This window comes from Ciconia boyciana, chromosome 23 (genome assembly GCF_034638445.1).
Source record: "Ciconia boyciana chromosome 23, ASM3463844v1, whole genome shotgun sequence".
NCBI classification, from domain to species: domain Eukaryota; kingdom Metazoa; phylum Chordata; class Aves; order Ciconiiformes; family Ciconiidae; genus Ciconia; species Ciconia boyciana.
The window spans coordinates 5,983,539-5,994,512 of record NC_132956.1 but is presented as its reverse complement, the minus strand read 5'-3'; the positions used below and the strand labels follow the sequence as shown (position 1 = coordinate 5,994,512).

The 10,974-nt window shown below is 61.6% G+C and overlaps 1 protein-coding gene across 2 annotated transcripts; it reads left to right on the top strand.

Moving 5' to 3' along the window:
• Window positions 1–262: 262 nt before the first annotated feature.
• Window positions 263–10,844, top strand: STRIP1 (striatin interacting protein 1). Of its 2 annotated transcripts, none has more exons than XM_072844779.1 (21): window positions 263–349; window positions 2,090–2,159; window positions 2,448–2,522; window positions 3,045–3,179; window positions 3,556–3,676; window positions 4,047–4,115; window positions 4,570–4,676; window positions 5,120–5,247; window positions 5,720–5,902; window positions 6,017–6,234; window positions 6,513–6,578; window positions 6,793–6,856; window positions 7,236–7,307; window positions 7,586–7,660; window positions 7,895–7,992; window positions 8,257–8,383; window positions 8,476–8,576; window positions 8,804–8,870; window positions 9,159–9,263; window positions 9,563–9,767; window positions 10,097–10,844. In XM_072844779.1, exons 1-21 carry the CDS (start codon window positions 299–301, stop codon window positions 10,342–10,344), a joined length of 2,385 nt encoding a protein of 794 aa, XP_072700880.1. In that variant the 5' UTR covers window positions 263–298; the 3' UTR covers window positions 10,345–10,844. The 2 variants fall into 2 exon arrangements, with proteins under 2 accessions (XP_072700880.1, XP_072700879.1); XM_072844778.1 differs by lacking the exon at window positions 263–349 and adding an exon at window positions 370–523 and having other exon boundaries at window positions 10,097–10,843.
• Window positions 10,845–10,974: the final 130 nt, after the last annotated feature.

Genomic DNA, 10,974 nt, shown 5'->3' with positions numbered 1-10,974 from the left:
ACAGCCCTGCCCCTTCCTGCCGCTCCCAACATGGCGGCCCCAAGCGGCCGGGCTCCGCCTCCCCGGGCCAGGGGAGGGCGGAAGTGCCGCTCCCAGCATGGCTGAGGCCAGCGGCGTGCCACGCCTAAGATGGCCGCGCGGGGGCGGAGCTCGCCGCCCGGCCGGGTGCCGCGCCGGCCGTGGACGCCGGGGGCGGGCGGCGCTGGGCGGTGACGCGGCCGGGGCGGCGGGGCCGGCGGGCGGAGCCACATCGCAGCCGCCCGGACGGCCGGAACCACCCCCCGGTGCCACTCCCAACATGGCGGCGGCGCTGCCCCGGCTCTCCCTGCCGCTCCCGCGAGAGGGGGGGGTGAGTCCTCGCGAGAGCTCGGCACGGTGGAGGGCGGCCGACATGGAGCCGGGCGGCGGCGGCGGCGGCGGCGGGGGCGCGGGGCCGCTCCCGGGCAACAACAAGGCCCGCGGCGGGGCGGCACCGCCCGGCAAGGCCCGCGACCTGGGCCGCCCGCCGCGCAAGGACTCCGAGGTCAGCGCCGCTGCCGCCGGGCCCGGCTCCGCGGGTGGGGCGGCCTTCCCGGGCGGGGCGGGCCGGGCCGGGCCGGGCCGCGTCGTCCTCCCCGCCGTGGGCCCGGGGCCTGGCCGTGAGGTGCCGGTCCTGCGGGCTCCGCCGGCCGCTTCAGTCCTGACCCGCGCGGTGTTTCCCAGCCTGCCGGGGCTCCGTCTTCCCCCGGGCCGGCCCTGGACCGGCCGCTCCCGCCGGAGCCGGTGCTTCGGGACCGGTTCCCCTGGGGCCCAAAGCCTTGGCCTGGCTCCTCAGCACCGGGGCTGCGCGGGCCGGCACCAGCTCTGTGGGGCCGAGAGGCCCCTCTCTGCCGGGCCGGTTTGGTACCGGCTCTGCCCAGAGCCTGCCTGGGTCGGTACCGGGCTCGGGTGGGTGCCGGTTTCCCGTTCATCCATCTCTTCCCCAAGAGTGGGTCGGTTTGACCTGTCTGGGGCGTGAGGGGGGCTCGGTCCCAGGTCCCCAGACGGGCCCGGCACCGGTCACCCTCCTTCCAGGGCTTCTCCCCAGCTTTGCCGGTCAGCACCAGCCCCGTGTGACGGTGGCCGGGGGCTGGGCTGTCGGGTCGGTCCCGCTGCGGTGCTCGGTCCGGGGATGGCTCTGCCGAGAGGTGACCGACCCCTCCGCGGAGACGCTGAGGCCCCGGTGGGGACCCCTGAGCCGTGGGGGATCAGGAGGGCTGCGTGGCACTGGGTGGAGCTGATTTATCCCACAGCTTTTCCATTGCGTCCCCCAAATCCGCTTTCATTCCTGGGGTGGCTCCAGAGCCGTCCGCTTCCACGGGTGTCCTCACCCGGGTGGGTGACCCTCCCCGAAATGACAGGGGAGGACTGCGAGGAGGTCTGCGTGAGCCTGGGGTGCCAGGGAACGGCTCGCAGCCCTGCAGAGCGGCACAGACCCCCCGCCCTTCATGGAGCCGGCGGGTCGGATCTGCCCCTGCTTGGGAGTGGGTGCCCTGAGATTCAGGAGGGTTTTGCTGTGGGTCCACGGTGATGATTTCCTTAAAGGGAACAGATGTTTTGTGCTCTACGGCTTCTCCTGGATGTTTTTCCAGCCTCACCAAAGCTGCCTGGAGTTGTTTCATCCTCACTGTTCACATCTGCTGGCATCCCTCCCATCGGCACTGGGGGGGATAGCCCAAATTTTCACACACCTATGCGCAATGGGTGAGCTCTGAGAGCTCCCTGGTCCCACATAACCCACTCCCCGCCCTGAGATTAAACACGCCCCCTCTCCTGCTTTATTTTTTGGCCTTTTGGGGCTCCCAGAGTGTTGTAGAGGTGGTGCAGTGGCAGGGGCTGCCCACCAGCAAAGCGCAGCGTGGCTCAATGCGGCGGAGCTGGGATGGAGATGCAGGAGGTGGGTAGGAGTTGCCTTGGTAACGTTTACGCTGCTGCAGGTACATTTTTGGTCTCTTAAACAGAAGATACGGTCCTGGATTCGCGGGAGGATGAGGTGAATTGTGAATGTCTTGGGGATTTTAGTTTTCCTGAAAAACGTGGTAATGTAATTGAACTCATCCTCTGCTTTCAGGGCTATTCGGAGTCCCCAGACCTGGAGTTTGAATATGCAGATACCGACAAATGGGCAGCAGAGCTCTCTGGTAAGGAACTCGTCTTGATGGATCAATTAATCAGCCATGATTTTCTTTCCTGGTAGTAATTAAAGGAGCTCTGTCAACTCCAGTATCACTCTATTATTGTCTTTAAACACCTTATTCACGTTAAAAGGGAAGTAATATCATGTAATTAATTTTTTTAGCCTTATGCTGGGTCTGTTTTTTGCATTTCCCTCATTTTGGATAAAACTGCAATTAACGTGGCCAAGTTGCAGCGTTCTCCGATGGCTCAGTGCAGGTCGTTGGAGATTTTCCTCTGTGCTCTTTTGGCAGAGCTGTACAGCTACACGGAAGGGCCGGAGTTCCTGCTCAACCGCAAGTGCTTCGAGGAGGATTTCAGGATTCACGGTAAGACCCTTCTCTTGGACCTCTCGCACCTCTGGGGAGGGACAGGGATCTCCCGAAGGAGACACGGGGATTGACGCATTAATGCTGCGTCAGAAAGCTTGAGCTGCGCTCTGACAATCTTCACGTGGTTTGTACTGGAGACCTCGTTAGCGTGCGTGGGCTGGCCCCGGAGCGCAGCTTGCTGCTTCCAGCGCCTTCAGTGTTTGCTGATGTTGATGTCCGAGGTGGTTCATTGACGCCAGGACGGCTGTGCTGGAACATACTGGCAGCAGCAAGAGCATCCAGCTCATTTCCCATCAGCTGCCAGATGGATGTGATTCATCTAGTTGTCTGATGGAAGGCAGGAGACGGTCCATCCGGGCCGATCACGCATGCCTGGGCGTTATCCCCAGGAGCACAGTGTTCCCTGGGGCAGCCCTGTTTTCCGTCATGCGGAATCCTTTTGAGCTGTTCCTGTGACGTTTGTGTCCATGGCAGGCAGAGGTGCCCCGTGCCCTCAGCCTGCCTGCTTTGGCTTTTCAGTGCGGGACAAGAAATGGACCGAGCTGGACAAGAACCAGCACCGCACTCACGCCATGCGGCTTCTCGACGGGCTGGAGGTCACCGCGCGGGAGAAGAGGCTGAGGGTTGCCCGAGCCATCCTTTACGTTGCCCAAGGTGACACCAGGCCTCTTAGTTTCTCCATTGCTAAATCTGGGTAATGGATTGGAGACTACCAATTTAAAATATTTAAAATAATTTTCTTTCCTTACATTTTTGATTTCACCTGGGATGTCTGGAAGGAAGGTAATTCTTGTGGGAGCCAGACAGTTTATAGGAGTTTGGTCCAAAATTTGGCCAGCTTCCCCGTGCTATCCCGGCTCTGCCAGACCTGGGCCGCGTTACCCACAGGAGGGCAGTCCCGTCCTCTGCGTCCGACTTTTTGCCTTAAAATTAAGACTGTGTTCTTCATTCCCCCTGCAGAGTGCTCTGGTGGTGTGGGAGGGCCTCGGGATCCCTATGGAGATGGGATCGAGCGAGGGTATCGTTGCAGGCACGTTTGGGGAGTGCAGCTCTGAGGCCGAGGTGCAGGCTTGGATGAGGTATAACATCTTCCTCTTGCTGGAAGTGGGGACGTTCAACGCTTTGGTGGAGCTGCTGAACATGGAGATTGAGTGAGTACTGGGGGAAAGCACTTCAGAAATGGCCCTGGAGTGCCTCGGCAGGAGTTCTTCCAGTTTGTGGCAGTCCCATTCCTGGTCTGTCTATCCCTAATCTGATTCCTGCAGCCACTGGAATGACTCTTGTTGTTCTGGGGGGATATATAATGTAGAAAATTATACCTGATTTGTACAGAAATTCACTATGAGCCATGCTGCCTGGCAGCAAATAGAGATGGGTCTGTTCCTCCTCCCTCCGTTGCACTGTGAACAGGGGACTCGTTGCAGCAGTATCTATTCCAGGGTTTGGCTCTGGTGTGTGGGTTGCTCGTGGCAGAGTTAAAATGTCTCCAAAGGCCCCTCTGAGACTGTTTTCCCTCCGCAGTAACAGCGCGGCTTGCAGCAGTGCCGTGAGAAAGCCGGCCATCTCCCTGGCTGACAGCACAGACCTGAGGTACGGAGCAGGGCTTGGGAGGAGGGGATTCTCTGGGAGTGAGAGGGGGACCCCGTGTTTGCTGGTTTCTGTGCTGGGCTGAGACAGGCCAGCAGGCACCGGAGGGTGTCCCAGGGCCGTCCCAGCTTCTGCCCCGGCTCCGTGAGCATCATCAGGTTCACTCGGGTCTGCTCAGCCAGTAAATGCCTCTTGTGTTCAGCCTGCACAGCAGGCATGTGGCTGGTCGGGGTTATGAAAGCAGTAAAGTATAGGAAAGCAATCTTTTTTCCTGCTTTGACTTGCAGAGACTTTTTTTCCGCAGTGCCTGAGCGCTGATCCCGTGGTGTGGAGTGGGTACCTGGAGGCTGGCTGTGCTCTGGGCTGATCCAGCCTCCCCCCAGAGCCCTGGGTGCCGGTGGTGCCTCCATAGCTCATCCCAACCTCTGGTGATTTGCCTGACCTTCTGCTTTTGCAGGGTGCTGCTGAACATCATGTACCTGATCGTGGAGACTGTTCGGCAGGAGGCCGAGGGGGACAAACCCGAGTGGAAGGGCATGAGGCAGACCTTCCGAGCAGAGCTGGGTGAGGACCAGGTGCTTGGGGGTTGATGGGATGGAGGTTTCCAGGGCTGAAGAGTGAGAGAGAGATCCAGTTTGGGTCTAGGCCTCAGTTAATAGGAACTGGCAGCACTGGGTTGGTTTCTGCTAGGCTGAACCTTGCTGGTGGGGCAAAGGGAGATGAGCAGAGGAAGCCAGCCAGCCTTTTCTGCTGTCTGGATGCTCTTTCCCTGGGGAAAAATTTGAATATTGGGGCTGTTGTTTCTTCTCAATGCAGAAGTAAGAAATTATGGAGGTTACAAGGCCTTGGGAAGGAAGAGAGGAGCTGTCTGGGGTGAGATGAGGATCTTGGAGATGGGGGGTGCCAGACTGCAGAGGCCATAGGAGGGTGAAGGGGCTGGTGGTGCAGGTGGTTGGGGTGAGGACAGGGACGAGGAATGGCTGCCTATCGCTGCCATGTGGTTCCAGGAGCCCCCCTGTACAACAACGAGCCCTTCTCAGTCATGCTCTTTGGGATGGTGACCAAATTCTGCAGCGGCCATGCTCCCCACTTCCCCATGAAGAAGGTGTTGCTCTTGCTCTGGAAAACCGTGCTGGTAAGGAGAAGCCATGGGGTGTGCCAACGCGCGTCTTGCGGTTTGATATGTGGCAGAGGAAGGAAGTTCTGCCCTCTGAGCTGCCTGTAATTGCTCCATCCTCTTTTTCTGGTGTTCAGCCGAGTAGTTTGCACCCTATTAAACCCACCTCCAGGTTTCACCCCATAGAGGAGCATTGGATATTGGTGTCTGGAGCTGAATACCAAGGATGGACCCAAAGCAAGGTCCCCGGCTGGGGTCTGCATGAAAGAAAAGGTCCAGACACTTCAATTGTGGATGCCTGAACACCCTCCTGTCCCTTCTGCCTTTCACAATGACAAGAGCAGCATGGGGACAGGCAGCTCTTGTTTTACACCCTGGGGAAGGATTTGGGACGCCTGGAGCGTGGATCTGGGGAGGGCAGGTGGAGAAGTCCCCAGTGCCGTGTGGTGAGGAGTCCCCCGTGCTCAGGGTGCCGTGGTCTCCTTTGCAGTGCACCCTGGGGGGCTTTGAGGAGCTCCAGGTCATGAAGGCAGAGAAGCGGGAGATCCTGGGCCTGCCGCCGCTCCCGGAGGACAGCATTAAAGTGATCCGCAACATGCGAGCTGCCTCCCCGCCCGCGTCTGCCTCCGATCTGATCGAGCAGCAGCAGAAGCGAGGCCGGCGGGAGCACAAGGTGAGGCCGGTGCGAGGAGCTGGGGACGGTGACATTAACGAGGGGGCTGGGGTCTGGGCGCTGGCCTTGGAGCAGCTTGTCCCCAGGGACACCTGCCCGCTCTTCTCCCTCCAGGCCCTGATTAAGCAGGATAACCTCGATGCCTTTAATGAGCGGGACCCTTACAAAGCTGATGACTCCCGTGAGGAAGAGGAGGAAAATGATGATGACAACAGCCTGGAGGGAGAGACCTTCCCCCTCGAACGGGATGAAGTGATGCCTCCCCCCACCCAGCATCCCCCCAGCGACCGCATCACCTGCCCCAAGGGGCTGCCCTGGGCCCCCAAGGTCCGGTGAGTCCGTGGGGCTGACCGTGGGCCAGGCTGCGGGGAGAGCTGGAGCGGGTTAAGGAAAACAGAGGCTGTTAAATATTGAGAACTTCAGCAGGGGTGTGGGGAAGATGGGGTGGTCGATCTGATGGTCGCTTTGGTGGCTGTTCTCGCGGTGGAGTGGGCTCAGCACCATCTCCTTTATCTGACCGCGAGGCTTTTCCTGACACCCCGTGCCTGGGGCTGTGGTGCACCCAGGCAGACAGGAAGATGTGACTCTTCCCCTTGTCCCTTTGCTGCAGAGAGAAGGACATTGAGATGTTCCTGGAGTCCAGCCGCAGCAAGTTCATCGGCTACACTCTGGGCAGGTGGGTTCCTGCAGAGCCAGCCTGGGGGGCTGCCGATTTGGGGGGGTAGCGGTAGAGGCTGGTAGCGTGGGGGCTGCCGTTGCCCTCCGCTTGGCAGCAGAGAAGTCCTGAGCTCGCTGGCTGCTTCTTAGGGTGGTGGTCTCTGACTTGCCCCTGGGGGTGGCTCAGGTTTGCTCCTGCCTCCACCCAGCCTGGCTCTTTCCCTTCTCTCTAGCGACACCAACACCGTGGTGGGCTTGCCCAGGCCCATCCACGAGAGCATCCGAACCCTGAAGCTGGTGAGTACACTCATGAATTCCTCCAGCCCCTGCTGTTGTGTGGGTGCCCCTTCCCCATCCCCCTGCACCGGTCACAGGCCAGGGCCAGTGGTGGTTTGCCAACCCCTCTCCCACTTGCTCAGCCCTGTGACGGGAGCGCCCTTAAGTTTTCATCCCATCCCTGGTCTCCTGGGCTGGCCGAACCTCTTTCCTCACTGGCTTCATCCCTTTCTTACTGGGGTTGTCCCAGAGGTGAGGCCAGCAGCCGCCACGCTGCCCATCGACATCGGTCACCACTGGGACAGGAATAACAGAGAGGGACTTAAAAAGATGATGGGACCAGGCTGGGGCTGGTGGCATTGATGGGAGGGGTGTGAACCCCTGCTCTCTCCCTGTGCAGCACAAGTACACGTCGATCGCGGAGGTGCAAGTGCACATGGAGGACGAGTACCTGCGCTCCCCGCTCTCTGGGGTGAGTGTGGGGATGAGGATGGGACGAAGCTCCTGGGCTGGGAGCTGGGGGCACAGGGTCCTGCCAGGCCTTTTGGCTGTTGACAGGGCTGGGGGTTTGCTCCGCGGGGGAGGGAGGAGCGATTTTTCTGGGGCAGAGAGTGGGGTGTGCTTCGGGCAGGCTTCGGGCAGGAGCTGGGGGTATCCTGCCCTTGGGGTTGGAGAGCCTGGGGCTGAGCCAGGCCCACAGCGCTGGTGGCAGCTTCTGGTATGAGGTTTTCTGGTCTCTTCTGGCACCAGGGGGAAGAAGAAGTGGAGCAAGTCCCTGCGGAGATCCTGTACCAGGGCCTCCTGCCAAGCCTGCCGCAGTACATGGTGAGCTGGGCAGCGCTGGCGTTCCCCGGGCTCTGTTCTGTCCTCCTGGAGCTGATCTGGGGGTGCCTCGCCCCGGGGCCTCCCTCCACTGCTCTGTCCCTTTCCAGTGATGCCCCCCAGGTTTTCTTCCCTCCCCACATACACATCTCTGTTACTCCCTCCTGCGGTGGGGAGGGGGGCCCGTGGCCAGTCCCCCTGTTCCCATCCCCTTTGCCATCTCTCCCTTCTCCCCAGATCGCTCTGCTGAAGATCCTCCTTGCTGCAGCGCCCACCTCCAAAGCCAAGACGGACTCCATCAACATCCTGGCAGATGTCTTGCCGGAGGAGATGCCGTGAGTGACTGTGGAGGGCGAGCAGAGGCACTGGGTGATGCTGGGAGCCAGGCAGAGTGGTGCGGTTTGGGCCGGGGCTGGGCTGAGGCCTTCTGGGTGATCTGTCTTCTGCTCGGTGGCGTGCCAGGAGTTGTGCGTTGCCGCAGGAGCTGGCTGCAGGTGGCTGCTGAGAGCCCAGGGGATGGCAGGACTGTCCGCTGACACCTTCAGGGCTGGCCGGGTGCGGACAGTGCCCCAGCCCAAGGATCCCTCTGTGTCCCCCAGGACCACAGTGCTGCAGAGCATGAAGCTGGGGGTGGATGTCAATCGGCACAAGGAGATCATCGTGAAAGCCATTTCTGCCGTGCTGCTCCTCCTGCTCAAGCACTTCAAGCTGAATCACATCTACCAGGTGAGGTGGGCCAGGATCCGGCCGCCCTGGATGGGGCTTTGGGGATGGGCAGGACCCAGGGTGGGTCCCCGTTCACCCACCTTTCTCCCCAGTTTGAGTACATGGCCCAGCATCTGGTCTTCGCCAACTGCATCCCGCTCATCCTGAAGTTCTTCAACCAGAACATCATGTCCTACATCACTGCCAAGAACAGGTAGTGGAGGGGGCTGCCCACCCGCATCCCTGCTGGGTCGGAGGGAGGGGGGTCCCTGCTCGCTTTGCCCCTCCACGATCCCTGCCTGGCTCTGCCTTGGGTGCGGGTAGACCCGGGGAAGTGCCCACCGCAGCTGATCTCCGGTGGGTGGGAGGTGTGGGGCTGCGTTGCCCCCAGGCCAGGTCGGATCTGCGGGAGCAGCATGACACCCCCTCTCCTTCCTGCAGCATTTCCGTCCTGGACTACCCGTACTGCGTGGTGCACGAGCTGCCGGAGCTGACGGCAGAGAGCCTGGTGAGTCACTGCCTTCTCTGCCAGGTCCTGGCACCCTGGGGTGCTTCCCGGGGGGGATCACGGGTGCGGGGCGGCAGCAGGGCTCCAGCACCCAGCCCCGGCACCCTCAGCACTACTGTGCTCGACCCCTGGTGCTGCTGGGGCTTTGGGGGACGCATGGGGCTGGCAGACGTCTCCTTGCCTGCATGCTGTGCCGTACCCCTTTGGGCAAGGGTCCTTAGACCAGGACGGCCTCTCCTCATCCCTGCTCCAATCTCTTGCCTGACCCCTGCCTCTGCTTTCCCGCAGGAAGCCGGAGATAACAACCAGTTTTGCTGGAGGAACCTCTTCTCCTGCATAAACCTCCTGCGCATCCTGAACAAGCTGACCAAGTGGAAGCATTCCCGCACCATGGTGAGGGCCGGGGAACCTGCCGGGGCTCAGCCCAGCCGGACTGGGCTGTCGCAGGGCGGCTGGACTGGGTGAGGGGGCTGTGGGTACCTTGGGGTGCCCTTTGTGCTGCACCCCAGACCTCGCTGGGGAGCGGGAGGCGAGGGTGGGTGGAAGGGGTGAGGGAGAACGCACGTGGCAGGGAAGGGTTTGTGTGTGCTGGAGGGGAGGGGGTTGGCACGTGTGTGACGGGAGGTACCCGTGTACCCATCCCAGCCATGTCACCCCTCTGTCCCTGGCTGCCGGGCGGCTGTTCCCCACAGATGCTGGTGGTGTTCAAGTCAGCACCCATCCTGAAGCGGGCGCTGAAGGTGAAGCAGGCCATGATGCAGCTCTACGTGCTGAAGCTGCTCAAGGTACAGACCAAGTACCTGGGCCGGCAGTGGAGGAAGAGCAACATGAAGACCATGTCGGCCATCTACCAGAAAGTGCGGCACCGTCTCAATGACGACTGGGCTTACGGCAACGGTACGTCCTTCGCAGCGGCTGCAGAGCATCCCCTTCCCTGCTGTCCTTCCTGCTCCGTGCAGTGATGTGTCTGTGCCCAGAGCTGTCCCTTTGCTGCTTAGGGCTTGTGCAGCCCTTAGGTCTGGGGTGCGAGGAGGGATTTGGGGTGGTGGCATCGCGGGGAAGAGGGAAAGAGCTGGCAGTGGCCGGTGTTGGAGCTGCTGGTGGCTGCCTGCTCCATGCCCTGCCTGTTGCTCTTTGTAAGGACCCGTAAAGACCTTTCCTGAGGGATCTGGGCTGGCTGAAGAGCCCCCAGCTCTGCTCTGACGCCCCTCTTTCCCTCTGCCCAGACCTGGATGCCCGGCCCTGGGACTTCCAGGCAGAGGAGTGCGCCCTGCGTGCCAGCATTGAGCGCTTCAACTCGCGTCGCTATGACCGAGCGCACAGCAACCCCGATTTTCTGCCCGTGGACAACTGCCTGCAGAGCGTGCTGGGCCAGCGCGTGGACCTGCCCGAGGATTTCCAGGTCAACTACGACCTGTGGCTGGAGCGGGAGGTCTTCTCCCGACCCATCTCCTGGGAGGAGCTGCTGCAGTGACGGATGACGGGGAGGCAGGAGGGGATGCTTCGGGGAGATCTCGAGGCTGGCCCGCTGCTGAGGGGCAGGGGGAGTGAGGCTTTGGGGGGTCTGTGGGTGCCTGGACCCCCTGTGGCAGGCTTGGGGAGAGGCTGGAGCTGCGGGGTCCTTGCCGAGACACCATCCTGCCCCTCTGCCTCCTTCCAGACTGTGCCAGGCTCAACCCCGAGCTGAGGGTGAAGGCTTGGTGGAGGCCATGGTGCCCCGGGAGTTTCCCCGCTGGGTGGGGGGGACGATGGCAGCGCTGCCGTCACCCTCCTCCTGCCCCCCACCAGCTGGAGCCAAGAAAAGGGGGAGCAGGCGGCGGTGCGGGGAGCAGGGCAAAGCGGGGCAAGGTCCCCTTCGGCGCTGCTGCAGGACACGGGGAGCGGAGGCTGCTGTGGCAGGAAAACGGTCTGTCCCCCTGCCCAGACCCTGCCTGGGGACGCGGCGGTGGGGTCGGGGGCGCTGGGAGGGCGATGGCGGGGGGGGGTTGCGGGGCTGACCTCTTGCCGACGGGCTGGGGAGGGCTGGAGACTGCAGTCTTCCCTCGCCCCGCTGGGTGGGGTGGATGAGCTGTACATATAAATATATATATTTCGCGATATCTCT